The 26071-nt window shown below is 37.8% G+C and overlaps 1 protein-coding gene across 3 annotated transcripts; it reads right to left on the reverse strand.

Annotated features, from left to right (window-relative positions):
• LOC100742175 (protein unc-80 homolog) lies at positions 1-24598 on the reverse strand. 3 transcript variants are annotated; one of them, XM_033319109.1, is made up of 51 exons: positions 24281-24598; positions 24101-24185; positions 23880-23982; positions 23489-23537; positions 22280-22306; positions 21521-21541; positions 21221-21366; positions 20981-21128; positions 20681-20912; positions 20503-20588; positions 20357-20440; positions 20234-20284; positions 19961-20091; positions 19627-19881; positions 19386-19561; positions 19153-19316; positions 18940-19082; positions 16314-16443; positions 15981-16172; positions 15746-15887; positions 15272-15646; positions 14548-14995; positions 14335-14458; positions 14080-14272; positions 13847-13988; positions 13528-13637; positions 13263-13453; positions 12919-13134; positions 12700-12835; positions 12348-12617; positions 12020-12274; positions 11445-11934; positions 10753-11371; positions 10482-10662; positions 10202-10380; positions 9850-10098; positions 9516-9789; positions 9126-9433; positions 8593-9018; positions 8311-8529; positions 8086-8231; positions 7687-8014; positions 7147-7467; positions 6650-6884; positions 6378-6587; positions 5943-6293; positions 5657-5872; positions 5454-5537; positions 2958-3080; positions 1369-1517; positions 1-1157 (listed from the first exon to the last, which is right to left on the reverse strand). In XM_033319109.1, exons 3-51 carry the CDS (start codon positions 23963-23965, stop codon positions 567-569), a joined length of 10422 nt encoding a protein of 3473 aa, XP_033175000.1. In that variant the 5' UTR covers positions 23966-23982; positions 24101-24185; positions 24281-24598; the 3' UTR covers positions 1-566. The 3 variants fall into 3 exon arrangements, with proteins under 3 accessions (XP_033175000.1, XP_033174999.1, XP_033174998.1); XM_033319108.1 differs by lacking the exons at positions 24101-24185; positions 24281-24598 and adding an exon at positions 17661-17690 and having other exon boundaries at positions 567-1157; positions 15293-15646; positions 23880-23965; XM_033319107.1 differs by lacking the exons at positions 24101-24185; positions 24281-24598 and adding an exon at positions 17661-17690 and having other exon boundaries at positions 567-1157; positions 23880-23965.
• Positions 24599-26071: the final 1473 nt, after the last annotated feature.

Consider the following 26071-nt stretch of genomic DNA (forward strand, 5'->3'; position numbering starts at 1 on the left):
TTCTCTTAAAGTATTTTTATTTCAAATGTTCGTTTTTTACAGAGTCGTGACATACAAATATTTAGGCCTAATCATCCACGTGGTCGTAATTTCGCTACGCTCGTCGAAGTATTACAAAGTACATATTCCGTGACCACGAGGCTAGGCTCTCAACATATGTATTTTTAATTGGTCTTTCCGGTCAACGGAGAACATTATTGAAAACTCTGAACACCGTATTAGATCAGTTTCTTAATTCTCAGTCGTTCTACGTTACGAAAATTCTCTACATTGTCGTGTTCGACTAAACCTTTAATTGCTAACGCAATTTTTTGTTGACGGTAATCGACGGTACGTGCCATTCGCGCTTATTCTTATACGGAAAATAGTACTCTCTTCCTATTAACACCTAAACATATTGGAAAAGAAAGGTATCGTATATTAAACCGAAATTGAAAGAACGATTCAAGTGGCAAATAATACTAGCACATGGATATGTACTGCGAGACTTCCCGTTAGCAATTAGAGGTTATTGACGCTTTAATCAGTCTCGTCATGGTATACATCGACTATATTCGTTAATTGCCTTAGATCAACGTATCTTCGTCTTGATTCGGGAAAACCATCAACAGAGAATGTTGAGAAGTTGTTCTTTGACTAGCTGTCAACAATGCAGTTTTCTCTCCTCCGCTTCCGTTGATAGAGCAATCTGGCGAGCTTCCCTCGAAAATGTGAGTCGTAGTGCTACTAGTCGAGGGCATGTCGTTCAAATCTGGCGATGCTAAAGGCGGTGCTTGAATTGGACGAGTGTTATTGTTGCTGCTTTCTAGTGACACCAATTGCATACTGTACGACTCACGATAACCGGACGTACTGGATGTATCTTCGTCCCATGAAGCATCTGATGTTTGAAGGTGAAGGTGATGGTGATGATGATGGTGATGGTATAGGTGATGGTGAAGGTTAGAATGCATTTGCTGCTGATCGCTCAGCAAATTACTGCCCTTTTCGCAGTCCGATTGTCGGATAGACGAACTTCTTCTTGAACGAATCGACGACGAATCGGAGGGGATGCTGAAGCTCGACGGTTCCATCACTGGAATCGGTGGTGTTAGTATCGATGACTGGGTCGTTGGTTGTGATACGTTATTACTTTGTTCTGATTTCGCTTGCACTGTCTGAAAATTAAATTCCAAATCATTGTGTGAGGATCGTGCCTAAAATATTTAAATTAACTCAACTGTATCATCAACGGTACAAATAAAAGTATCTAAAAGCAAATAAGATGTGCTTAAAATTCTTAAACCGTTCGAATCGTTACGATTATCGAATTAAACGTAATATCGTTTAACACTGTCAGTAATATCTGATATTTCTACATATTATTACTTCTACGTGACTTCTTCGACTCTTTCGCAATCGAAAAGTCTTCTTGCTTTGACCCATAGAGCGTTGTAATCGAGGTTTGTCTGGGCGGGATTCGCCTGAACTGTCCTCGTTTGGACTGGTTGGGCTGAGTTGGCTCGTCACGGTTTCCCCTATTGAAATAACACGCGATTAATTCTCTTTGCGCATAAAATTCTACTCTCTATTCTACAATCTATCCATGCTGCTCTTCCATAACTACAAATTGTAACCCGAAGCGTTTTTCAAATAACAATTACGTTTCGTGAAATGTAATTGTCTTAACATCGCACTATCTCTACCACGAATAAATATTTATTAAGCGATTATTCCTTTTTTTATCTAATTTATAGATCGAAATACGAATAATATTAAATCCTAATCGCATTTCGCGTATTTGTCTTTGATACGTATAATGTATTCATATAATATAAGAATAGAGTTTTAGCATCGCATTACATATGTACACTGTACACTATACATTCTGTTTTAAAGGCGCTTTAAAAGGAATGAAATATTCAGTGAATTTATTGAAAGTCATGCTCATAACCATATCCGATAAAGGAAGTAATATTCTTTTCTTTTCTGTAGTACTTTTACAATTAGAAGCTTAGTCATGTAACTGATTTGTATATGCATATTTATGTTGTAGTACGTTTTGTTCGCTATAATTTGAAACAAGTAAGCTTGGAAGGACTGTAGAAGAGCGAGCATCTGGCAATTGTATGTATGTGCAAAGAAAGGAATCAAACAAGAAAAGAGAGGGGCAATATTGAGATATAGAGAGTGTACAATATTGTATGTATAGAGTGTACTTTTCACAATGGTTACTTTGATTACTTTATCTTGTCACTAAAAGTGTTTCTAGTATCGCTAAATACGATAAATATGATTAACATAGGTATGGCAGAAGGGTACGTGTTTTTGTATTATTTGTATTAGTTGATAAAAATACCGTGCAAATGATAATGAAGCGAAGTATGATATACGATAAGATATAATAGAAAATAATTAAACATGCTAATGATTTATATCATCGGAAGATTTTGTTGTATTTACAAAGATAAATGAAACGAATGAAATGGATTAACTTGAATCTTTTCTAATGGTAACCCCTTCATCATACTATATTCTACGTTTCCGTTAGATCAATATGCATATTCGATAAAATATAAAAAATTGGAACAAAAAGTTGTTAAACTTCGATTTGACCTGTTATCTCTATACTTCTACGTTGCAAATATATGTATACATACATACATGTATGTATGTACAGATTGATCTATAGAAATTCTATTGAAAATCTCGATGTCTGAATTTCTTTTAGCGTTTGTTAAACATTGTAATGCAGCTTTATTATAAACATCCATTATCCGATAATTTAGATATCGTAATATTCGGATTCATAAATGTTTCTATCTGTATAACACATATCAATTTAGTAGACATATTAATTTCTATAATTATTATTTACATTTTAGTGTAAATCGCTAATGCTATTTTCACGAATTCGGTAATATCGTGATCTGTCGTAACTATAACTTATTTATTTATAATACAGGCTCGAAATTTACCTGATGAGTGCCTAAACTCTACGGAGGAGAGAAAGCGCAGTTTTGGCGCCTTTTGATGAGTTAATATAGGATGAGGCTTTACATGGTTACGTTCATCGCTAGTAGAAGATGGTTGGGATTTATCTGAAACATGCCACATTTAACGTCGAGAATGAAGGGAAAGACGACAAATGAGACATACCAGGTGACAGTTTTATTGTTATCATTTGAATTCTACTAAAGCATTAATATTCAATATTGTGCGCTATACAACGTACGGAAAGTATAGTCTACTTTCACGGCGCAATTATTTCAATTTAATGGAAAATTACGAGTTTTGAAAAATAGGATATCTGTATAACAGAATTAATCAGCGGGAAATCTGAAACGAAACGGTTAAATATGAAACAGTATAATGTACTATGTAAGTAGTCGTGTTTTCTCCCTGACTCTTGACGAGGTTGCTTCGATTATGGAAGACCTGTGAGAAATTGTGTTTAAACGTTTATGTAAGCAAGACTCTTATTGAGCAAAAAAAAAAAAAAAAAAAAAAAAAAAATTTATCTGAAACATGCCACATTTAACGTCGAGAATGAAGGGAAAGACGACAAATGAGACATACCAGGTGACAGTTTTATTGTTATCATTTGAATTCTACTAAAGCATTAATATTCAATATTGTGCGCTATACAACGTACGGAAAGTATAGTCTACTTTCACGGCGCAATTATTTCAATTTAATGGAAAATTACGAGTTTTGAAAAATAGGATATCTGTATAACAGAATTAATCAGCGGGAAATCTGAAACGAAACGGTTAAATATGAAACAGTATAATGTACTATGTAAGTAGTCGTGTTTTCTCCCTGACTCTTGACGAGGTTGCTTCGATTATGGAAGACCTGTGAGAAATTGTGTTTAAACGTTTATGTAAGCAAGACTCTTATTGAGCAAAAAAAAAAAAAAAAAAAATGAAAAATACAGTATCGATGGAGAAACATGAAGGTTGTATAAAGTGTTCAAGCGTACGTACACGCCCACGCAAACGCGAATTATTAGCATTCTTTCGTTTGATAAACAAATCGACTGTGTCAGCTTGTAGTGAAAGAATTAGATTCGAATTACAGATAGATCGTGTGATCGGGTAAGGAGAGGAAAGCAAACGAGAAAGTCGAAGCAACTACGTTATAATGAAATACAACTATGCAACAATGAATAGGATACCAACTGTTGGACATTACCATTGTCTAATTACTGCTATATGTATATGTATAAGTATATATATACATATATACTTATTTATTACGGCTGTGTACAGAAACATGAAAGGGAAAATAGCAGTAATAATAGAATAATCTAATGGAACATACCGTGAAAATGAGATTTTTCTATTTTTCATAATAAATACTCTTCCCCCGATTAAGGTTTCATGAAATCAAGCTCGTCAAATTGTTTGCTGACTCGGTATGAATAGCAGCGGGCAATGATCGAATCTTATACCTATAAGGCTCGGACATCACCCTCAACTTTTCCGTCGATCGATCTTTATATGTTTGTAGAACATATCGTCACATAAAGTACATGAAAAACAAGATGTACGAAATATATGGGATACACGCTAAACGAAATATGTACTATACATGTATGTGTATATACTCATTCCGATTAATGGATTAAAGTAGTGCCATTTTACGATTACTTGTTCGTTATATGTTACAAGGATGAATTCACACGGTAAACAAGTTCAAACCTTGCTTTCAAAGGGAAGACGAGAAATTCGATAACGCTTTGTCCGCTAGCGTACACAGAAATGTACATCGAGGAATAAACTTTTTTAACGTGCATACGTACACAAATCGAATTACAATCGTACACATAATTTGATCGAATCTCTGTTCACGGAAATAATACAAAGATAGTTAGCAACAGATATGATCAAAAGGAATATAGAAGAGGAGAAAAAGTGAGCAAGATTAGATGAAATTACGAGATATGGAGAAGCGTGATAGGGGAAACACACCAGCAGGACGTTTATCATAGACTGTAGCAGAATTTACTATTAGAATCCGCTTACCTCCGTCCCCTAGCTAGCAATGGAAGCAACGCAATGATCAATATAAGACCAAACAGGGAGGCCCGAACGATGGAAAATGGAAAATTAAAAGTGTGAGCGATGGAAATCGAGTTAAGTGGTTACACGTAATAAGATTTAGTCTTCGAAACAAAAGAATTTGCATTCGAAAAAGGGGAAAAATATTTAGACGCTTCGTCGCAAGCCTCGCTATCAGGGAACGAAACGAAACGATGCATCGTTATTTACGAAGCAAAAAGAACAAGGTGTCACAAGAGCTTTGCAAATTTCCTCGCAGTGCCCTATAGACAATGGCTCGATCCAACTGTGGTAAACGTCTCTTAATCGCTTAGAAAAACAGCGAAACATTTATGAGAGGCTTGCAGTCGCACCGTTAATATTTAAAATTCGGGACTGATATTAACAATTTCGGAAGAAACGAAATACCTGTTGGTAGTTGTTCCCCTTGCTGCTCGGCGATACCTTCGCAAGCTTCACGGAGGGTGGAGGAACCTCCGCTTGTACTTGATCCTGAAATATCAATAAAATGGAAACATCAACGTTAATTCCACCGCCACTGAAAATTTGTTAAAACTCTTTGCGAAGTTCTATCGAACGAATTTGCAATGTGACAAGTGATAAAAACGTACCACGTGCAGTTTGTATACCATTTGGTGGCGCCGATACTTGACTCGGTTGCGTTGTTTTAATGGTACCACTTGAATTTGTCTGATGATTCATGTGACCCCTGGTTCCAAGATCCCCGGTTAAAAGATCGATCAACGATAGTCTCTGTGTGCGAGATTGCCCTTCGGTCGCAGTATGCATGTCCGGGACACTCTTCTTCGGTTCTGGTTGTATTTCGTCTATAAACCAGTCTTCTATTGACAACGAATCAAAGTGATCCGACCGTATCGCGTAATTTGTCCTACCAACCAAATTTCCGATCTTCTATTTCTTCTTTCAAGTTCTTCAATTCGTGTATAAGATCAGCCAGTAGAGTACCACGTGACTTTGGTACTGTTTTAGTATCGCCGCTAATCTTTGCTCGTATGGTGGTCTGCATATTTCTCTCGTGCTCTGAAATGGGTGCTTGACCGATCTTGTGAACGATGAACGGTAGCATTTGAATGTACAAAGCGGTTCGATGAGTTACTACGAATTCTATAAAGTTCCAGAGATAAGTGGAAGCCTCGTTTCGTTTGTTCAACAAACGCATTGTGCGTAAAATTTTTGGCCATTCGGTTTTCAGTTCCGTTTCGAAGCATATCGTCATTATTTTTAAGGCTACAAGAAAGCGAAGAATATAGATAAGATAACTATCGTAGATATTTGGTATAAAAGTTACTGGAAAATTATTCGATCGCTTACCTAGAAAGGCAATTTGATACAACGTTAACGACGTTTTAGTTAAAGTCTTTGAATCTCTCGCTACAAACGTTAAACTACCCGTTCTCATGTCTGTCGTTGTCTTTATATTTTGTGAAGTTATTGGCACAGTCTTCGTGGTAGGTGGCCATAAAGTATTTAATACCGCGGTTAAAGCAAAATTTATATCCGACTGTCTCAGCTTTGGTACGTCTGAAACATAACAATATCTTTTCCGGTCTCTAGCATTTTCGACAGCTTTGCCGAAATATTACCTTTTCTTCCAGTTCCCACGCGTAGAAACAACGGTATTAATAAATTAAGAAGCACGTTTTCGATTCGAGTCTGAGTTGCAAACATAGCGTGTAGGTATCCTTCTCCAAGAGATATAACGTAGAGTGCTATCAGTCGAAGCACCGTCGAGCAAAAATGTTGCGGAGGTATTTTACTCATAAAAGCGGCTGAGGAAGCTGATATATACTCCGACGGGGTATCTCCAATGATCAACGACTGTAGAATTAAAGCTTCTAATTAATAAAACGTCAAACGCCTTATTATTGCTGCGCTACTATTATTAATTCTTCAGTACCTAAGTTCGTAAAGCATAAATCACTTCATCAAGTAATAATCACTTAAATATGTAAATAAACTACACTTCAACGACGATGTTATCTACTATTATCCACTTTGAGTTGTGATAAATATTCGACTTAGAATTTATTTTTAATATATTTACAAAGATGTACGATAACAAATTATTTTTATACGATACCTGACAAGTGGTTAGTAATGCCTTTAAATATGCGAAATGGGCGATGTAAGGACATTTGGCCAATGTTTCGTAAACTCCTTTCAAAATATTGCTCGCTGCAGCCCAATCGGTGCTTCCCCTTATCGAAGCTTTTTTATGTATTTTGCTAAATGTTTTGTCCAGTCTTCTTAAAATATTTGTCAGTGCAGGCCTCATATCGTCACTGGACCAATCGGTCGAAGGTAAAATATCGTTCATGTATCTTCTCAAGCCGAGACAACCCATCGTAGTCGCATCGTATGGAGATATTTTTAACAGGCTATGCGCAATGTCCGCTAATCGCTATTAACGAACCATTACATTACAATTTCATTTTGCCATACGGTTCTTATGTTAATAACAAACATGAAAAATTCTACAGAGATGGAATAAATAAGTTATCAAATAGCTGAAAGACTAATTAACGAAGATTTTAGTTAAAAAGCTGGATTTTTATTCTATGAGAAAATAGTGTACGCATAGAACATTGGTAAAACGTAGAAGCGAGAACGAAATACTTACTATATGGCATTTGGAGTCCAACAATTCGATCGTCTTGCCATCCTGAGATTTCTTGTTCAATTCTACCAAACGAGCCGAGCAACGAGCTACAAAGTCTCCTACCATGTTCAATAGCATATCGCGTGGTCCTCGAAACTCATTTTTATGACAATTTTCGGCATCGTCGTTGTCTCGATCGTAGAAGATTCGCACTCTAGAATGTTCTATATACTTGACAGACTGACTTTCATCTTCGAAGTCAAAACCAGGCGAATACGGACCCTTGCCGTAATTTCTTTGACTAGAACCCTTGTGCTCAGGGCTCGACTTTTGCGGTCCGTTGTAATATCTGAAAAAATTCGATGCATCGATATACGTGTACTTAAAAACTAAAACTTTTGATCGAAAATCGATGTTTACTTTGTGAGTGCTTCGGAATTATTCACTAAGGTCTTCACAGCTATGGCCAACTGATGTATTATTTCTTTCTCGGTTTTTCCTTCTTTGTTGTAAGTCGGAGATTGTATCTGTTGAACGTAACAAGGCAGTATCGCTTCCAATATGGTCTGTTAAATTAGAGAAGGTTAATCGTGGATATATACAGAACATATAATTTTTAAATACAGCTAGTTAAATTTGCCTCACCAGCATTTGTTGACCCCTCACGGAATCAGGAGCGTAAGCTATTACCATCACGCAAAGAGATATGCAATCTAATACGGTAACCATTTCGTTCTCATCGTGATAACAAAAATCGATAGCTTTTAGAGGCTTTTCTTCTTTAACCAATTCATCTATATGCAAAGGATCCGGCGATGGAGTTTCCAGACTCAATAATAAATTAAATAGACACGCCGAGGGAACCTTTAAACGATTGTTGAAAGTTAGACGAATATAATGGCCATATTATACGATTGTACGATATACCTTGTGCGCTTCTCCATGGATGCTGGTCTCATCCGTGTCCAGTATGGTGGAAACGCTCCCAAACATTTGAAGAATGAACGGCTTTCGATTCATGAGATAAAACTGTTTAACAGCGTACTCTACGGTAGTTGTCACCAATTTGTTCGTCTGATGAGTCGAATACAATTGCAACAACGTTGGCATAATTAGCAAATAGCCATTCGTTGAAAAGATATTCTTAAAATTATGCGCGGCGTTGATGTACGTAGCTATGACGTAACGCAAAATACAGGAATCTTCGCTGTGCAGAATCAATGCACCGTTTAATACGTTTAGAAACAGATGAATATCCCCTGAATAAGCAAAATTTCCTGCCATCGCTTCGAACATTCTGGCAATCAGCTTCACCCACATAAATTTGTGCATCACGTCTAGACCAAGAAGCTCCTGACGAAAGAAATAATTATAATTCATATAATTCTCCCACGATATACGCACGTACATTGTACATACAGACTGTATCATTGAATGTAGTAGAATAGAAGTTTACTTACTCTGCCGATCTCACCGCCTTTGTACAAGTCCAAATCCGCCTCCAGTGCTCTTCTTGGGAAAGAAGGTAGCTTCATTAGTTCTTCGTGAAGAAAGACCACTCTTTGGACTACCATGTCGACGTTTTTCAAGATTGCCCACGTTAACAAGACTTTGCCAATTTCGACGAACTTGTGAACAAGTTCTTGACGCTGCAAAGCGTTGAATGCGTCCTCCGGTTTCATGTGAACCAATTCGATTTCCGAAAATTGCGATCTACCTTTAAAGAAATAGTAATCTCGAACGTACGATGACGGATTGCGAATTTGATCTGGAACGCAAATCGTAATCGCGTGACGAAAATAATCGTAAATCGCGAGCTAGAGTTATAGAAAGATGTGATTAGTACAAACGTGTTTTGTAGTCAACAAGGAAATACTCTCGTTGTTTCGATTCCTCGATACTAAAAAAGTCTAAAGATTCTTGCAGTATCTGACAAAATTGCGTGTCTTCCTGCACCGGAAACTGCGAGGGAATTCCTCCTGCGTCTGGATCTTGAGGACCGTGAACTACGATTCTTTTTGCAGATGGGACGTTCGCGGTTAACAAGATCGAAGCATCGCATTGTTCCTTCCGTAATATTTGCTTCAAATCTTTGAACATTATTCCGTGGACGCTGTGCACAACCTGTAAAGAACAAACGTTCTTAGAGCTCCTCGATTCGAATTTTAATTTAAATTTACTTACCATCCATAGAATGGAAAGTGCTGTTCCGATCAATTTTTGTCCTTCTTCGTGCGGAGAACGTACGTAAAACATAACATATCCAATGATGTAATTGTACAAAGCAAAAGCAGCCTGTTGAGGGAGCTTCGGCACAAACCGAATAAGATGTCGCAAGATTTTAAACATCAATTCCTGCTTCTCTCTGGTTAGACGTTCCAAAACGTAACGCAAGAATAGCGCACTATCTTCTACCAAACAATTCCAGATTACCTATAGTAAAATTAAAAACACCATCCCATAGTTTTTGATTAAAAATATTTGTCGACGATATGTACAAATATTTGTACGACTAATCGAATGGTGAATTGCTTACTTGATATGCGACTTCGTAAACAGCGCTTCCATCGTCCGAAACGGCGGCATCGTCAAGTAGATGAATTATTTGTACGATTGCAGAGCATAAGGAAGAAGGGAATAACGAAGGTGCAGATTGGCCATGATGAGACGTGTTTCTTTGTATAGTTTCACCACCATCTTCGTCCCCAACATTTCCTACAGAGATACGAGATTTTTAAATGTAGAGACGGGAATTCAGCGCGATCGTTTATCGCATTGACCGAGTTTCGAGGGTTAGAGAAAGCACTTGGCATTACCTTCGTCATGATCATCCCCAACAGGGCTGGGCTCGTATGCTGCTTGCACGGTAATCGGTATGGTAGTGATCAAAAAGTTTTCCCTTTCTTCGCGTTTCTTGTCGTCTTGTGCCTGCAAAGCCCTTTTTATGAGTTCAGTTTGTTGCTTCTTACGAGTTTTCGTTGCCGTCACCAGGGACCTCTAAGTAATAGTTGTAGTAAATTCTACTTAATCTACTGAAAATTCTAATTCTAAGGTGTTCTACAATTTCAACGCTTATTTCAGGCTTACATGATGTTCCTGGTTAATAGTCACTTCCTCCACCTTTGTTTTTACTTGTGGCATCCAAGGTGGATCCACGACGGGCAATGACTCGATACCGATTTTTGGCGAGGGTAACGTGAACTCTATGCCAGGTGGAGGAACCTTGAACGTGAGGTGAGCGTTTTCTTCCATACGTGGCCAAACTTGATACCGTAGCTTCCATAACACTTGAAACCTTAGTATCGCGTTTATTCGTACGCTCGTGCTACTATGTTGAAGACCATGGTGCATCAATTCGCTGGCTTGGTTAGGAGCTCGTACAGCCCCGACTATGAAAAGCGACGCGGCGGACGCTGCGACTTCTTGGTTCGATTCTAACAAAAGTTCCCACGCAACGGGCAGAACGTCCACGAATAATTCCTCGGTCATTACTACCGCGCCTTTCACCAAAGTAGCTAGCGGTGCATGAAATATGTCCTTCACTTGAGTTCTTAAATATTTCAGAATCGGTGAATTTTCTCTATCGGGATCTGCACGCTTTTTCGAAGATTCTTTCCCTTTCTCTGAATCTTGGTCAGCCAAATCCTTCGACGAATCTCGTTGAGCCAGTCTACCCGACTGAGATCCATCCATGTTCTTCTCGATCCTATTTAAAAAATAGAAACACTTGGATTTTATGTTTAATTATATTTCTGCATAGAAAATAGTATAAGAATTACTTGTATTTTTTCCCCACGCTATCCTTTCTACGCACAGGCGACACTTGAGTACTCGCTTGCTCCGAAACCTTCCGGCTGCGTTTCTCCTTTTTACTCGCTTCCTTTTTATCAGTGTCAAAGTCAAACATTCCTGTACCATTGAGGATCCCAAATTCTTCTCCATAAATTTTCCTTATAGACTTCATCAACCTGCTACACGCCCGCATTTGACGCCGGTGGCAATACGGATGACAAAAGTTCTGATGAGAGCAGTAAAAGTTGAACGAATTGGTGAACTGTATCAAGACTTTCATCCACGGGAAATTTTTATTCGTCTCGTCCGTTTCGTTGCTGTCGCTGGGACTCTCCGGTAGTTGATCGTCGACGGGAATTCCCGGAGATTCTTCTCCGCTGACTTCACCTCCGAAACCAGGCTCGGAGGTGTCGCTTTTATCTGACAGTGAACTCACTTTTCTCTTCGATTGTATCGAATCTGCTCGTTTTACCGTATCTAACGAAGATACGGTAATATTAATATTTTTATCGAACACACCCGGATTTATAGGGATTGGAACATATTTTCAGAGTATACTCACAAGCCTCCAATTCCGTATCTTTGCCTTCTTTGGTACCACGTCTGAGTTTCAAACTTCGCTTTTTAAACGAACCAGTTGCATTTTCCGCCGTCCCACGACGAAGGAGAAACGGTCGACTTTGAGGTGGCTGCACTCGTTTGGCCTTGTCTTTCTCAGTACCTTGAAAATCCTCTCCTTGGATAGTAACAGTCGATTTACTACTACCTTCTGACTCGTTATCAGGTTCGTAAAGCACGAAACTGATCTTGCGTTCCGCTTAAAATATAATTTGGAGGAGTTAAATTAAAGGGAACGAGGCATAAATAAAACAGGATTTTGTTATACTTACGAGCTACTTCACGATCACCTACGATCGATTGAAGACTTTGAGCCGACGTTTGGGAATGACCCATCGAAGAAAGTGCCATGCTCCATCGTCGATTTGCCTCTCTGCTGTACATTCTTTCCCAAGGTGGTGGTCGTTCTTTTGTTAGAAGTTTATTAAATTTTGGCAAAGTTTGGTAAGTTTCTCTTAGAAACGCTGTCACTTCCAGAAGTAGAATACAGGCTGCAAGGCGTAACGCCATTGGACATTGAGATCCATAGCCATTTATGCTAGCTGAAACAACGATGAACATCTCTCCTTACTTATCCAAGTTAATTTTTTTGCAATTGTATCTTAAGATTATGTGTACAATTACCTTCGTCGAGGAAATCTTCCTCCTCGTCTTCGATAATTAAATCTCTTTGTTTATTTTCATCAGATACGATTGCGATCATTTGATCGGCGTTTTGCTTATCTTCCAGCAGTAATTCTTCTAATCTTGTCCCAAGAGCCTGTTAAACACGCGTATTATCGAATGTATTCTTCTTCACAAAGATTTGTTTCTTCTGTGTGAATATCAATACTTATCAGATACCTCTGCCCATTGATAAAATAATTTTCCAGCAGTACGTTGCAATATGTGAATTTTCGACAGCACTGTAGATGCATTTCGATTATTAATGGGAACCGATGGACGAAACAGAGGAGAATTCACTTTCATCCAGGTTGGCCATTGCCCTTTGTTACATTGATGAACAAAATGGGCACATTCCAATAACAAAGAAGCTCGTGCGACCACCGGGGCATAAGGCTACAGAAAAATACATATATGGCGATTTCCTTAATGTTAATCACTTCGAATATATAAAAGATGAGCGATTTCTTCGACGATTAAAGTTTGAAAATGATTTAATATTGTAAAAAATAAAATATTTTTACAAGATCTAAGATTGCCGCCATAAGATAGTGATCAGGAACCGAACCCGGTTGGCATGTCTCCAATAAGAATGAGAATCTTAGCATTCCATCGTAGACGGCGTTACGGGGTACCAGCCTTCTCTCTTTCAACACTACGAATTCAGATTCCCTAGAAGCTTCGCCAAATTCCATAGAATTCCTTCTGCTGAAATCTATTTGCAGTACAATCGTATTTTAGGTAAATTTAAAAACACGACGGAAAATTACGGAACAATCGATCACTTACAGCTTCCTGGTACCTCTTCTAGACTTTCCTTTTTCTTACTCTTTCCGAAACCGATTTTATTCAACTGATCTTCCATTCGACGTTTTGCTTTTTGCAAAGTTAGGCCAACGCTACGCAAATAGAATGTTTGTAATTACAATGAAACCCTAACATTTTATGTTAAAAACTAATACTAAGAGGTAAAATAAAATTTAATAACATTCCATGGTATTTCCTGCGTTATATATCTCTAGTTCTGAAGTATTCTGTATACGTATGTACGTAGAAAGAAATTTTCGAATCTAATCGAGTTTGTAGTTCTCTGTGGAAACGGACTCACCCACGTCCCGACCTAGATCCACTACGATGATGGCCATAATGAAAACTGGATTGCCTAACGAAATTACCGTCTGTTGGAGATTCGCTACTTTCGTGGCTATCAGTAGAATCAGTTCTACCATATTCCCTTCGAAACCAATTGACTGAAATTTTATATGCTCGTAATAATTTTGTACATGGTCAGTTTTTATTGCTTTATTATTAGTGGAAATTGGAAACTTTAATAATTTCTACCTATGCCACCGATTTGAAAGCGAGTAGATTTTCGAATTTTCCCAGAACTTAACGATTCTATTCCTAAATTACGTTCACTTTGTCGTGGAGTAAGTATGTGATGCTTTTTCCTCAAATTTCCCAGAGGACTTTGACTAATCTTCGCATTCTCTTCGCTTAGTTCCGTTTCAAGAAGACTCTGCACGAATGTAAACTACATTATCAAAATGAAGAATCAGTGATAATATAATAATATATGTAATTCGATGTACATACTGCACAAGTCGAAGACGTACTCCGTTTTTTAAAAAGAAATTTCCTGGTACCTCTATCGTCCACGGTGTAACAGGTATCCCCGCCGATATCTGCGTGTTCCTCCAAATCAGATTGATGTATATGCCTGAAAGTGTTTACGCATTTTCATTTTGTACTCTCTACGTTTCATCTCTTTCCACGTGCTTTAGAAAATATATTTGCATCTTTCTTTACCTAATAACACGGGTAGTTTGAACATTGCTGTTACATCGCTTGTTAGGTCGATCGGCAGAGTCTAAGATTCCACTTAGAGCGACACGGCGAAAAGCACCTCCATGGACTTCTTTAACGTATGACATAAATTGCCGAAGATCGCAGTACAAACTTACGTTTTCTTGCGATTTCAGCTCCTTTATCGATTTTATGAATCGTGTAACTAGGGCTTTGAAAACATAATTGAAAATGTAGCTTTCTATGCCACGAGCACCGTGACTACTAAGCCCGTACGATCCTGCTGCAGTTCCGGTAGTTGTTGCAGCTACGGTACCGGCAGCGGCAGTCGCAGAGGAATTACCAGTACCACCACCAGCTCCGGTACTTCCCATAAAATTAGCACCAAAATTCGTCGCGTATCCTCCTTGCGAGCCGATTTCTGGTGATTTGCTGCATCCTCGTTTCTGATCTACCAACCACAAAACATCCTGAGTCTCTTCTATCAAGTTCAATTCTTGCTAATATTGAAAATCAAGAGTAACAAAATAATCAATACAATGCGTATATAAAATATTGCAAAAATATTGCAACATCGAAGACGCGACGAATCTTTTTTAATTGCGTTTGAAAATTAATTTGGAGCTTCGCACCAATTATAATCGGCATTTTATTAAGCATTTCTGCAACGGAATGAAATATCGTAAGCGTGCACCGTGCCATTGTTCGTTCCTCTCGATTTACTCACTAAGTGGAGATAATAACGAACTTGGATCCAAGCAGAATCCAACGAATGCATGAAAGAATTCCAAAATCTCCGATATCGGTTGTTCCCGCACCATTGTTCTCAGGAACCGAGAAAATTGCTTCGAACTGGCTCGATGCAATTTGCTGAGAATCGTTTGTCCCTGAGATCGACAGAAATCCGTCTGCGGTCCGCGTATTCTGTCCGAGCAGCCGTGCGGACAGCCTAAATGCTTCAGTACTCTGATCACACAGTTCATCAAAAGATTGTGAGATGAAAATTTGGACTCCTCCGAAAGATCTTGTCGGTATTCTTGCTCGTTCTCGGGGGAATCTTTCTTTTTTCCGCTTTCCGTTTTTTCGCCTGCCGTTGCAGATTCTGGCAAAGTATTCGATAAAGAAATGAAATAATATAAAAGATTGTAAAAAGGCTTATGTAAATGCAATGTATGTACACTACGAGACATTTTGTATTCACCAGCTATGCTACCCGTGATTTCGTCACGAAGACACTGCTTCATCACTCCCATATCTATTAAAAGCTCCACTAAATTTAATATATTTTCACACACTCGTAAGGTGCAACAATTGCCATCCCTCAAGGCGACCGAGTGTACGGCCTGGTAAAAAATTAAAAATGCGATTACTAAGTAATCCTTGCAAAATACATCGGATAAAAGCAAAACTGTGCTGTGTAGTAAAACAGTACCAACTTTTAAAACGACTTGAAGATCGATATCGCCTTCTTTGGTGATGTAACAACAGGAACCAGGTGCTTCCGGTATTTCGTCGCTGGCGTAAGTAATATTAGAATCTGTCTGCGACCGTGTAAGACTGGGTTTCCTTTCAAAATCTAAACGGCTACCGTGCATACTGATAGCATCTAATTGACTATCGATTGAACCCTATAAAGGACACCGTAATAATATCTATTATAATTGCAATTTGGTACAAACTACAGAAACAATGAAATAATAGTAATAAGAAAGCCTTACTTGCGATCGCTATAAGTATACAAATTTAGCGTAAGCTATAATGTTTCTTACCTGTCGCTTCATGTAATCTGGGGATGGAGTAGGCGTGTGTTCTGTGACAGTGATGATAGGGTTCGGTGCGGTGTACGATTGACTATAAAATCGACTTTGTTTCCTCTCGATACGAGTATCACCGACGTACCTACAAAATACGACTCGTCAGAAACCGGACATAGCAGATATTTCTATCAACTCTCTCCATGCCATCGGACACTGTGAGTCCTAGCCAAGCACTACGGTCTGACCTCTAAGGTTCTTATCTACTTCAGTGCGTTTGCCATTCCACGTTGCATGCTCGATGTGTTCCTTAACCATATTTTACTGTGTACGTTTTTCCGATCTTGATATTGTGAAATTGAATACTTTCGTGACTTAAATATATGTGATCGAAGAATATGGAGTAATTTGCCAAGGGAAAGATCGTACCTTCGTGTACAATGTGCAATGGGACTCGTGATACAGCCGGTGAGAAGAATGACTTCTTCGAAATAAAACTTTGAATGTACGAAATACAAGTTTTTTGGTTAAAATTTAGTTTGATAGAAAATCGTATTAACGATATATGTTGGAAATGTATATGTATATATCTTCTTGCCGGTTGTATCACAAATTGAATCTTCAGCTATATTATATGGTCCGAAACGTATACACTTGCACAATTTCTAGTAGCAAATAGAACGTAGTTCAAAAAATCTAAGCCACTGATGAACCTATTCTAGATTCAGTAGTGAACGTCGTATATAGAATATTCTGTGATCAGTGAACAAAGTTTTGGCAAAATTCTACGCGTATAAAACAAAATAGGACTACAAACTCAAGAGTAAAAAGATCGTGAACGATGTATTGTTCTTTAGTCATGCAATTAAAAAAGTTATAAAACAGATAAAGGCGATTTCGAACGAATTGTTGTACAAAGCGTCGATTATTTTACACATTAATTTTTTTAGTAATTGGAATATATTCGATTGAAACGCGCTTAAAATGTACGACCTGTACACCTACTCATATTGTAAACTTCCACGCTAAAACTTATATATACCGACATTAACGTTTTAAACGTGGCTAGCAATCAAGTATCGTAGTAAATTGCAGCCAGTAAATGGGCGTAAGACATACGATCGATTGGCGATTCTTAATATCGTAATTGTTGGTCCTTGTGAGGGATAAGTTTGAAAAATAAGCGCGAGAAACGGCGTGTTTACGGTATCCGTTGTTTCTGGCTAACGTGCCGAGGCGGCTAGGGCGTGGTGTGTGTTTAAAGGATAATTGTGCGCCCTACCGGAAGCAGGAAGCTCGTAAAAGAAGCGTGTAAACCGAGCTGCAGTACGGAACTTCCTCCGAGTGACGTTGATGACTTACCCTCCCGCGGTCAGCTCGTTAATCAAGCAGCTGAGTACGAGTTCAGGGGTGAAAAGGCGAACGAGAGAGAGAAGAGAGAGACACACAGAGAAACACATTACGCATAAGTTTTAACCAAGGACTTATCAAATTATGCAGAATGAACAAAACTGTGTTACGAATGAAAGTAGACAAACTCTTTATAAGGGTAAAAATCGAGGTTTCGTAAAGTCTTATTTTGAACTGAATCTTTTGATAATTCCTGCATAATGATTTTTCGATTTCTACCATCATGAAGAATCTGCGTATTCATTAGAATAACATAGTTTTGGGATTATCTATGAGAATTTAGGTACAGCTGAAAAATAATTGTCAGTGTTGGGTAAAAAATGAATTTTTCTTTCTGAAATCTATAGCTTGAAATAGCTGCTGAAATACAAGTTAAAAAAGGATGCATTTACAACTTTCTAAGGAAATGTTTTAATCGAAAATCTTATTATAAATTAGAAAAAGAGATGCCTGAAAATTAAATTTCAAAGTACGCTTGGAAGATGAAATATTATATAACAATAATACCTATATCGACAATAATAATAAATATAAAATTAATAAACTGCTAATCTGTTCTAATTCTATTATGATTTATGATCGTGCTAGTAATAATTGCAAGAAATAATGAAAATGAGCGTAACACGTTACTTCGCCTACAAGTACTAAAAACTATTGTAAATAAAAAGATAAATCTGGCATCTATCTAAAATATCAAGATCTATATCGATAAATTAACGCTTCTACTGTAGATCTACGAGTCCGAGAAATATATGATAGATAAGTAAAATGTGTCTAGACAGTGAACTTTTAGCAACTAGTTAAAAGATAGATGCCATTTTCGTGTAGAATTGATATTAGAAGTCAATACGTACACGATATGCTACCCAACACTGATTATAATCTACGTTCAAAGAGAACAATTATTTATCTAAGAAACGCTTGTTCCTTGTAGCATAAAATAGTTGTTGAATCTGATTGCTTAAATTACTGACAACGTAACTAAAAGTTCATACGTACGCACATACATATAAATTACTAGATAGAAAGTTGAAATTAATTAAAAATGCTGAGACGAAGATTCGTAAGAAATTTGAAACTGCAATATTATGGTATAAAATACGAGATTGAATATCGGTGTATGTGAGTACGAATGAACAAGTAGAAAAACTTATAGTCAAGGAGAAGAAGTTTTTGTAAAACTGAATATTTCGATATATGTTTAGTTTTACTTGCAACCCGTACTGCGTACCTTAAACTCGGCATGCTTTTTCCTTTTATTAAATTCGTTGGATGTTTCATACGATCAATGTCCTTCGCTTCAAAGATTTTCGACGCTGTCGAAGTAGGTCTTGTTAAATTATCATCCCCCGTGTCGAGGCTTCTATGGCTGTCCTGGAAATAAGATTGATTGCTATTATTGTCTTAGGTAGTCCATGGTTGAGAATTTTGTTTAATTTGTTACCTGATCGAACAGCATTTTCGAATCATCTTGACCAATTTTTTCAAGCGCTTTTTCAGATTTCGATAATAATTTTGTTTCGACAAATGCTTTGAGGTCAGCCATTTTCATTCTTTTCTTTGATTTCTCGCTGGCTCGTCTTGTATGACTTGTATCGCCATCGTGACCTGTGATAGGTGAAACAGAAGCACAAGGTTCGAAGTTTCAGAAGAAAGCTAAGAAATATTTCCATGTACCAGTTAACAAGGTGACGTCTCGAACTTCTGGTACTTCCATAAAATCCTTCGATACATCTTTCTTTTTACTTTCCGGACTTTGATAAATCGACACTTCTATCTTAGGTATTGGTAAAGAATTACTACGGCGTCGTGGCATCTGTTGTACCGATGTTTCTTCGTTCATCATACGTAATCTGTATAGGCAATTTTTTTATATAATGTAATTCTAAATATGCAAAGCGCTTCGGTAAATAATTACCTATAGTATAAAAATTGTAGAGCCCAATATACACCTTCTTCCTGCCATTGAGGAACAAAAAGGCACCTAAGCACAGCTACATCGAGGAAAGTAGCGGCTCGAACGTCTCCATCGATAGCAGCGCAACTACTTGTCAACCCTACACCACTTGAATCGGTAGGACCTCGTTGCTCCACAGAACCTTTCATTTTCGACGTGTCTTGCGCTTCTTTTTCCGTTTTATGAGGCTGATCCTCTTTTTCTTTCTCCGTATCTCTAAAAAATGAATCCTCTATTACGTCATACCATAGTGAAGCTTCAATGATAATGAACCTATTTATAAAAATTGTCTAACCCTGCGATCGTCGATCTCTCCTGGTATTGTCTGCAAGTATCCAATGTCGAAATTGCTGTAACCTGTTCTATCGTTAACTTTGAGAAACCAGTTGCCCTGCCCATAGCTACATGAAAGATACTGGCTTCTCCCTGAAATAATAACGCACGAGTCGTGTATTTCGTGTATATTGACATCGTTACTACTATAAATTTTCAATGCCAGAGGACTAATATCAGTGAGTCCGAATAATTAGCATTTTGCCGAAATAATAGAATTGGAAATCATCCTTACCCCGTCTAGTGCTTTTTCCGATTCGCTGAGGGACGGTAATCTGAAGATCACCTGATACGTTCATTCTATTATTTTATCGATCAAAGTGAAATTAAGAGGAAGCTGCTTATTCTAGATACTCACTACGTGCTCATCCTCGGCACCAGAGCTCTCCTCGGGGATTGTTTCTGGAAAAACAGTGTCCTTTGGCGACGATACCCAAATGTTCTGGAAATAATACAAATCATAATTATCATAATTTTGATTCTAAAGCAATGTTTTATACTTACATCATCGTTCGACTGTTTCGTCGAAGACTTGTCTGCACTTTGATCAGAAAACGCACTAACAGATTGACTCGGTGGACTTTCCACGTCTAAGAAATATTTTCAATAATATATATTACAGAATATTATGTTATTGTTATGTATCGTGCCATGCGAAATACTATAAAATAGATTCACTCACTTCCTCCGACAAACACATCATCTGACATTTGATGTTGCTTGTAATACTTGAAAGAACGACTCCATAAAGCCTGTGGTTTAATTCGACAGTGAGTAGTGAAGCAAGGTGTATCTGGATGACGACATTCGTACATAGCCGACCATATTTTCAAACCATTTTCCAAACGTAAATTTGCTTTAAAGTCAATATCCTTCAGATGATTACACAGCGGCGCAAAAAGATAGACGAACAGCTGTAAGAAGAAAAAATATGAGAAACTATTAAATTATTATTTTCTTTCGTTCGATGCAAATCACTTACGCTCATGGTAGGTATAGAAAATAAATAGTAAAAGGGATTTCCTGGGTCGGCATCTGTCTCGGCACATTCTTCGGCAGCGTCGAGAAGTATCCAATGCAGAATGTAAAGAAGAGTTGTTTCCATGGCTCCAAGGGTTTGAAAATCCTTCCTTTATGATTAATCAAAACGATTCTCGTAAAATGGAATTGCAACAGCTAGATAAAATTGTTGAAAAGGGAAGCATAAAGGTGGGCGACTCACCTATTGTGCAAGAGATTGGCCGTGGCATGGAGAATGTAGGGAAGAGCGGTTTGGATCAAACGCCATCGTGGCACAGTGCCCAGTATCAGGCTCAAAGAGGGTGTTAAATCATTGTGAAGATTCTGAACTAACACCTTCTCCAGAGACTATCAACGATCATTTAAAAGTCGTTTAGAAAACTTGATGGTTTGCACATCGAGTAATTAAATTACAGAAGACGTAATAAAACGATATTTAAGAAGAGGCAAAATTTAATATCTACAATGGAAAGTATTATAGTGAAATACTTCTTATACCAACCGTACAAGCTTCCTTGGTCTCCTACATATGCATTAAGAAACACACGATCATGATTAATAGCTTATTCCTCTGAACACATTGCAAAATAGTTTGAAAAGTCGTAAAACAACGAGAAGAACGAATAAGAAGAAAAGAATACAACAAGCAAGGTAGACGATGCGAATTAAAAATTATACGTCATTGCATCACACAAGTAACAAAATTATACGTGTGTCATTCAGAAAAGTCAGTGCTTACAGTTCCCCAAGAGAGGTATCTTTTCTACTATACAAACCCACTACTCATCACTGAACGCGTGTTATTGAGAAAATATAAAAATTTCACGACAATCGATATTACAATTTTCATATCAAAACGCCTTGGCAAAAATAACGAAGCGCATCAGCTTACAATGTACCAATTAGTTTATTAATTTGAGACTACGTCCACTTGGTTTTGATAGTAACTGCAGGCGTAAGGACGGTAATATCACAATATATACAAGATATAGTTTGAAGTTGAGCTAGAAAATAATGTACGCAACAATGTATAACAGAGATAATTGGATTAAATATTGAAAAAGCTGTTTGATACTGCAAATAAAGCAAACATTCGTATTTATAGCAAAGAGACATGCAATAAAGGAATAAATAGATAGTATAGTTTTTATAAATAGTGAATTCTCTCTAGTAATTGAACCAGAATAATTAGAAAGTACATAATTGCACAAATAGGTTGGCAAACATGGGAGCAGGCAGGTATCAGGCTTAGCGAACTTACATGATGGCCTGGCGCGTGTTGACAGAACTGCAGGTGACACGTGGAGGCGGCAGCGTGGAGGAGGTTACATTGTTAGTGCAGGTAGTCGGGTAGGTATTGGAAAACAAAAGGCTGACAGGATATGGTTGATAAGGATTTTGCACAGCATGAAATCCTGCGATATTCTTCCATGACATCAATTTCATATTTATATATTTTTTCTTTGTAATTATTTATTTAATCTATAATATCAAAGCTTCGGATTCCATGAGTGCAAAAAAGCTTGTATAAAATCTTTCGGGCAACATAGCGCAGATTAGTTATTCAGATTACAGTTAATAATTATTTCTCCGTTTAAAATATTTTGCAGCAAGTTGGTACGAGTTTATTTATTTCGCCTGTAATTCTTGCATTTGATTATAAATATTTCAAATTGCAAAGAGATGCATGATAAAGACAGTGAATCTAAAAGTTTTATTAATACAATGAATATTCATGTAAGAAATTCTCCTTTTATTATTAATCTCAAGTTAAAAATTTCTGTATAACGAGTCGGATATAAAAAGCTATTTCATTCGTTTGAATATATTATTATTCATATATTTATTATCGGGATAAATTTGTAATGGTAATCTCATAGAACGTATATTCTGACTGTCTGAACTCTGATTTGCACGACTTTAGAAACATACTAACCTTTATACTAACTTTGTATTTGCAAAATTGCATTGGAATTAAGAAAAAAGAATTCAAATTTATTAAATTTTCACCTTCTTTGTACACATAAGGCAAACCTCTAACAAAAAGCACAACAAATTTATCGAGGACAATCACGAAAGCAAAAATTCGGATAAAACAATGTTTCGTTTCCCCCTTTGGTAATGGAGCAGAAGCATATCTACAATTTGAAAGTTCTTTCATTCGAATCTGTGGACGAATATGTCAGAAAGATCGTGTTTCACGTCCTAAGACATTGTAATCGTATGAATCGTATAAAATTTCTTGGAATTTCTTGCTTTAAAATTAGTTCGCAAACATCGTAATTCTTTTGTAATGTTCATTTTATACACACATGCATACACGCACACGTACATACGCGCGCGCGCACGCACACACAAACGCGCACACACACATTCGCTGGCACATATATACCCGTTTATATCGTTTGCTTTCTTCAACAACCTCATTTATAGAAAGGACATGTATAAAAATGAAGGTATGAATTTTTACCGTGCAAGATGCTTCGTGAAGCTTGCCAAGTTTCGCACGTATGAACGGCCTGTAATATGCAAATTATAGTATATTGTATTTATTAAATATATGATATAGTGTACTATACGTTGCAAATGAATGACAAAAATTAACAACTCTGGCACAAATATGAATATACGATCTGCATAATACTCTACGTCTTTACATAATCTTTACGTGCTACGCAATAATTTAAACGATGCGTTGCTCGTTAAAGCTTCTGACTTGTCAAAACGCATTTTAGCTACGTATCTTTTCCAAGAAATATTGGACATCGTTGTTAATGCTATTGAGATTTATTAATTTCCTTCGAACGAAAGTAAATTCATCATCGATAAATTAGATCGATTTGCGTAGAAGAATATTGTACCTCAATTGTCGCCAAAGGAACATCTGAACTGGAATGGGCAAAGCCTGTTCCTGTACATTCCCATCGACGGACCGACGTTTATGCATGTTTTCAGTGAAAACGTCTAAAATCATTTGAACACTTACGTTACACAGAGAAGCAAAGGAAGGAAAAAGAAATCTAACGGGTATTCGATGCAGAGTAATCAATCTATCATAGGATCTGAACACCACGTGTCTCACCTGACAATAGCAAATATCCTTCCGTTCACTTCCTAGCGACATCAGCCGGTCTTTTTGTGTTACGATAAACACACTTAGGCTCACCCTGTCATCCCATAAATCAATTTCTCTCTGAATATCTCAACGATCTATTTTTCATCCATTTGGACGTGGAACGTTGCTACGTAGATACCTACTTACGTTTGCGGTCGAGAGCAACGGGGGAGGTGAAATCGAACGAGAACGAGAACAATTTCGTGGAAGAAGTAGATCACGCACTACGCACGTTTTCTCGAAAATTCAAGAAGTGCATTCCCGATACGTCGCGATCATTGGACGTCGCCACGGATATAAAGAAGAGCAGCACCGTGCAAGGACAGGATCACGTGCCATACGGCCTAGTGACACAGTTGCATCGTTCTCTCGTTAGCAGGTATGCACTCACCGAAAGGTGGATGCACCACCACGGCAGGATCGTGAGTAACTGAAAGACACGGTGGATGTAATGCTGTTGGAAAGGATGAGAATGCGCGCGCTACTCTTGGAAAATCCAATGCGCCGGTCGTTCCATCGATCAGCCCAGGAATCTGCTTGCTGGACCACCCCTACTTTACCAGGGGCGACCCACCCTTTCCACACGGTTCCCCTACCAACCCATTTACCCACCTAGCCCACCTTGCATCAACCAAATCTTTCACTTTGGGATCAACCGATCTAGCTCATTCGGTACGCTACACCTAAAACTAACTTCGTACCAGTCTGCTACAAGCATTGTGCATCTTGAAACGTTACTGTTTCTTCGAATTTTAGGGGCTCTAATGCTAAGAAAATAGAGCACGCGAGTCGTTTAATTTCTTATATGTCAAATTTTATTCAGCAATGTCAAGAGTTTGGCGGAAATTTATAAAAAGTAGAGTTACGGAAATTGTATGCAAAAAACAACAAAAATGAAGTACGAAAGAAATGGCGAGAGGGAACTGTGAAGGAGATGGTAATCGGATTACGTAGAAGCGAAATTGAAAGCATGCAAGACTGCTTATTCAGCTTGATTAGAGGCTACTTCAATATCACAAACGTCATCATTTCGAACTTTAATAACTTCACTGGCTCTCTTAAGGGTGTCAAGCTGCTCTTTCTCCGTGGATAGTAGCTGCCTCCTACTGAGACACCTCTCGACGTCTGCGAGTGTTATGTCCATCTCGAACACGATCTCGTTGCTGCACTTTCTTCTTTCGTGCTTCGCCTCTTCGAAGGGAGTGGAGGTGATCTCTATACATATTTCCGCACTGCCGTCGTCTTCGTCGGTTATTCTTTTCACTTTACTGTTAATGACTTTGCAAATATCGCGCCAAAGATTTTTTTTGTTGGGATGTAAGTCTTCGACGAATCGTTGAAAACTTTGCCAATCCATCTCTTCTGTACTTTCGAGAACTTTCCGATAAAGCAACAATATGTCCTTCGTATTGTTTGCGTACCTTCTATCGTCGTGTATCAGATTTTTTAACGATGATTCGTCGTAAATGATTCGCCGGGTAATACTTGGAGGGATATTAGGAAATAAACTATTTCCAAAAGAACCCGAAGATTTAGTACTTCCACGTAACTCTTTGGATTTCATGGATTTTATGGACTTGAGACTTTTAAAGGAATCGAATAAGTGCTTCCTAAGACGTTTCTCGCTTCCGTGTATGTCAGTATGTTTCGATGTATTTATTTTATCTTTTATCGAGTCTCTACTATTCCACAGCTTGAAACTACCACTGATTATATTTGATATAGTCCGTTTATCCGAATGATGGTGTTTGGTTTTATTCTTCGACGACGATTTGTACGTTTTCTTCGCATTATAATCTTCTGGATTACGTTGTCCATCGATAGACGTCTCTGTACAGTAAATTGATTTTTCATTAGCCCAGAATGCACGAGGTTCTACGTTTAACACAATCGTAGAAGGTTTCGAAGTATCCGAGTTTTTATACGTTTCATCTTGAA

Source organism: Bombus impatiens, unplaced genomic scaffold (genome assembly GCF_000188095.3).
Source record: "Bombus impatiens unplaced genomic scaffold, BIMP_2.2 scf_0135, whole genome shotgun sequence".
Taxonomy (NCBI): domain Eukaryota; kingdom Metazoa; phylum Arthropoda; class Insecta; order Hymenoptera; family Apidae; genus Bombus; species Bombus impatiens.

What these genes read in the sequence shown, in the direction of transcription:
- LOC100742175 (XM_033319107.1), bottom strand. Translation starts at nt 23,965, where the DNA reads ATGCATAAACGTCGGTCCGTCGATGGGAATGTACAGGAACAGGCTTTG. An exon ending in TGGGGATGATCATGACGAAG is followed by an intron (nt 10,381 to 10,481) that starts GTAATGCCAAGT and finishes GTATCTCTGTAG; the next exon opens with GAAATGTTGGGGACGAAGAT. An exon ending in AGAGTTTAGGCACTCATCAG is followed by an intron (nt 1,518 to 2,957) that starts GTAAATTTCGAG and finishes TTATTTCAATAG; the next exon opens with GGGAAACCGTGACGAGCCAA.